This window comes from Setaria viridis, chromosome 5, assembly GCF_005286985.2.
Source record: "Setaria viridis chromosome 5, Setaria_viridis_v4.0, whole genome shotgun sequence".
NCBI lineage: Eukaryota > Viridiplantae > Streptophyta > Magnoliopsida > Poales > Poaceae > Setaria > Setaria viridis.
The window spans coordinates 14,181,295-14,185,048 of record NC_048267.2 but is presented as its reverse complement, the minus strand read 5'-3'; the positions used below and the strand labels follow the sequence as shown (position 1 = coordinate 14,185,048).

Sequence of the window (3,754 nt, the reverse complement as noted above, 5' to 3'; positions counted from 1 at the left end):
CGGGTGGAGCCTCCACCCGGTACTAATGTACCTTAGGGCCTAATGGTTGACCTTTAGTATCGGTTGGAGCTCCCAACTAGTACTAAAAGGGGTGGTCCTATCTCCTCTGCCTGGTAGCCTGACCCATCTTATCTTCCGCCTGGGCCCCTCCACCTTATCTCTTCCCATCTCTCGCGGTCTCACGGTCCTCCGCCTTATCTTCCCGGTCCTCTCTCTGCCATCACCGCTCCCGCGCCGCCATCCATCTCATCTCCGCCCTCTCCCTCTCCCCACGGTGATGGCGACCGACCCCTCCCTCTCTCCCTCTCCCGCCGGACCTCCCTCTCCCGCTGCCCCTCCCCTCCCCCCTTCGCTTGCCTCTCACTCGTGGCAATGAGGAGCAGCGGCGGGGCGAGGAGCGGCGGCAGTGCACGGGGCTGCGGTGGCGTGCGGGTGGATGCGGCCGCCACCGGGTGGCTGCGGCATGCGTGTGGATGAGGCGGCAGCGCTAGTGGCTACGGCGATGGCAGGTTGATTTGTTTTCAGTTTGCTTGTGACATTTTTTCGAGGTGGAGTGAAGCTATGTGTTGGTAGAATGGATTGCTAAGTGCTAACTCGAAGATGCAATACTGTGAATAAGTACATGATCAATGTGGGCTTTAGACTTTCATGTCTCTTTTTATTACCATTCAGTCTTCGGAGCAGTGCATTTAATATGAGTACATTCTTCGATTAAATTTTTTTTAATGTTCAAGTTTATTTTCACATAATCATTATCTTGTTGAATGCTCCGTGGATTGCAATATAAATATATTGCTGCCCGTAGCAACGCACGGGTACGATCCTAGTAAAATAGTAAATCCGACGAAAATTCCAAACACGGCTTTTGGCCGAGTGAAGTTGTGCCACGCCGAAGTCAACTATGCTTCCTCAAACCCTTGAAGATCACACTCCCCGCCGTTGGGTTCTCTTTCTATATATACGCACGCAGCCACGCAGCACTCCATCATATCTACTACTACTACAGTGAGGGAAGGGGGAAGTACCCAGATAGACATGGATGATGATTTTAATATCTTCGGTGTAACGCTGACCCGTAAAGATGTCGTGAATGGAGGGATCATCGCCGCCGCCGTGCTCAGCGTCTCGCTGGTGGCTCTGAGCACGTATGGCCGCCGCCGCTGCCGCCACCCGGCGGTCCGCTTCTTGGTGTGGGGCTTCTCCGTCGTGTTCCTGCCGCTCACGTCCTCCATCATCTCCTTCTTGCTGAGCAGCGCATCGAAGAAGAAGCCGTGCGACAAGTCTCTGCCAAAAGCCGAACTTGAAGAATGCAAACCAGAAATCAAGGACATGTGGACCGTCCTCCTGTGGACCGTGCTTATCCTCACCATCAAGTGCAACGCCGACGTCGCGGCGGCGGCCGTCACCGCCGCCGCGGCCTCGCCTGCCGCCGGCGACGTCAGCATCGACGGGCAGAGGATCAATAGTTCCCCCTGGGAGCTTGCGTTCAGGTACGGCTGGGTCGGGTGGCTGATTGTGATGTGCTTTCCCTTGGCGGGATGGGTGGAGAGCAATAGAGCCGTCTTCGTCGCGTTCTGTGCGCTCGGCCCCGCTAAGGTGGCGCTCAAGCTGGCCGCCTTCTGGAGCGCGAGCGGCTCGTTCGCTCTCGGCAAGAACGCCCGGCTCATCGCCGGCTACATGGCGCAGCTCGTCGGCGACGGCGACGAGCAGGTGCCACGTTACATAGTGATGGGAGAGACGAAGAAGCTCGTCGAGGAGACTGCTCAGGGGTACCGCGTCAAGAACGACGTTCTTGAGGACAAGCTCAGCAGCCTTGTCACGCTTGACCGCGTGTGGAGGTTGGCGGAGCACGGCGACGGCATCCTCGCCCAGCGGCAGGAGCTCAGAGACCTCTGCCTCTCCTACTCGCTGTTCAAGCTCCTGCGGCGGCGGCTGTCAGGGTACCCCCTGGCTGACGCCGGATCAGGGGAGGCCCTTGACTTTGTTCTCAGAGGCATGGACAGCGTCGGCGCCGGGGTTAACACCGACCGAGTGTTCCGTGTCCTCGTCGACGAGCTCTGGTTTGCAAGTGACTTCTACTACTCTCCCATCCCGCTGTGCATCTTCGGCGGGTGGTGTGCCGCTCTCAACTACCTCTGCTCCGTCCTCATCATCGTCGGAGCCGTAGCCGTGGGATGGATTTATCTGGTCAAGGATAATCTGATAAGTTCCACTGCTTACAAGGTCATCACTGTCTCCCTCCTGCTTGCCGTCGTGCTCGTCGAGGCATGGGAGATCGTCGCCGGCGTGTGTTCCAACTGGACCAAGATGGCCCTGCTTGGACACTACATGAGGCACGAAAAGTCATGGCGCCGCTCCGGCTGCGTCCACGCGGCGCTCACGGCGGTGCTGCGTCTCAGGCCAGCGAGGCGGTGGCGCGACAAGATTGGGCAGAACTCGGTGCTAGAGCCTCGCCGGTTCCGCCGGCGCACCGCCGGGTTCCTCTCGGAGAAGTCTTACGGCAAAGCGGGGCTCATGAGGTCGATCGAGGTGTCGCCGGACGTGAAGGACGCGGTGATCAGGTCGCTGTTGAACAGCTACGGGAGGCTGAGCAAAGACAGCGGCGCGGCGACGAGGCGAGTCGGCGCCACGGTTGACTGGGCCCTGTACGGTACCCAGAAAAGCTTGCCGTGGGACAGCGACGGAAGCAGCACCACCGAGCTGATCCTCGCGTGGCACGTCGCCACGAGGCTCTTCGAGATGAAGTCGACGTCGGCCACGCCGGACATGATCGCCGCCAGCCACCTCTCCAACTACTTTGCGTACCTGGTGGCGGCGGCGCCGGAGCTGCTTCCGGACTGCGCCGAGTGGTCCAACAAACGGTACAAGGAGGTGTCGGAGGACGCGCGCGCAGCGCTTGGGGCGGACAGCGGCGGCGAGTCGGCAGAGGGGAGGTACGGGCGGTTGGTGGCCGCGCTGAGCGAGGCGTCGCGGGACACCGTGCTCCGGCGGGGCGCGGAGCTCGGGCGGCACCTGGTGGCGCAGTACACCGACGACGAGGCGTCGGCGTGCCGGATCCTGGCGGACTTCTGGTCGGAGATGGCACTCTACGTGGCGCCGTCGGAGAACGTCAAGGGCCACGTCCAGGCCATGGCGCGCGGCGGCGAGTTTATCACGCTCGTCTGGGCGCTGCTTCTCCACGCCGGCGTCACCACCAGGCCTGAGCCTGACATGCCAGGTGGTGGCGGTGCAATCCCGTAAACCAGTGGCAGTGGAGCCAGGTGAAGCCTGGACTGTAGCCAACATGCTTTTACCTCTGTGCGTCGTGTAGTCTATGTTTTCTCCATGCAATAAGGATGCATCGTGCTCGTAAAATTACTAGTATGCAAATTACGTTGTCTTGTAGGCTGTAGCTCGTTTCTATGCAAATTACTTCTTTTGTATGGGTTTGATCCTTAGTCTTTGAAGCTACGGTAGTATCTTTGTACTTTGACTTTCTATTCCAGGACTTGTATCGTGTGTCTGTGTTAATGAAATACAGTATCTACTTTGTTTGGAACGTGATGCCTTTTCCAGATTCTAGCATGTGTAATGAAGTTTTGATTTAAAAATTGGCAAAATTCTATGGAACTTGTGCCGCAAAAGAAAAGGAAGAATGGCATAAACAAATTTGTAGATCACTTAAAATTAATTCAAATTAAAAGGAAGCATAAAGAGAAGCATATCATGCCAAAATGATGCTGACGTTCCATAATCCTCCTCCATAGCATCTCTT

General features: G+C 57.5%; 1 protein-coding gene across 1 annotated transcript; it reads left to right on the top strand.

Moving 5' to 3' along the window:
* Nucleotides 1–968: 968 nt before the first annotated feature.
* Nucleotides 969–3,538, top strand: LOC117855609 (uncharacterized). The gene has a single exon (XM_034737993.2). It carries the CDS (start codon nt 1,036–1,038, stop codon nt 3,238–3,240), a length of 2,205 nt encoding a protein of 734 aa, XP_034593884.1. The 5' UTR covers nt 969–1,035; the 3' UTR covers nt 3,241–3,538.
* The last annotated feature ends 216 nt before the right edge of the window (nt 3,539–3,754 follow it).

Bases quoted from the DNA above. Each gene is read 5' to 3' on its own strand.
- LOC117855609 (XM_034737993.2), top strand. From the start codon at position 1,036: ATGGATGATGATTTTAATATCTTCGGTGTAACGCTGACCCGTAAAGAT.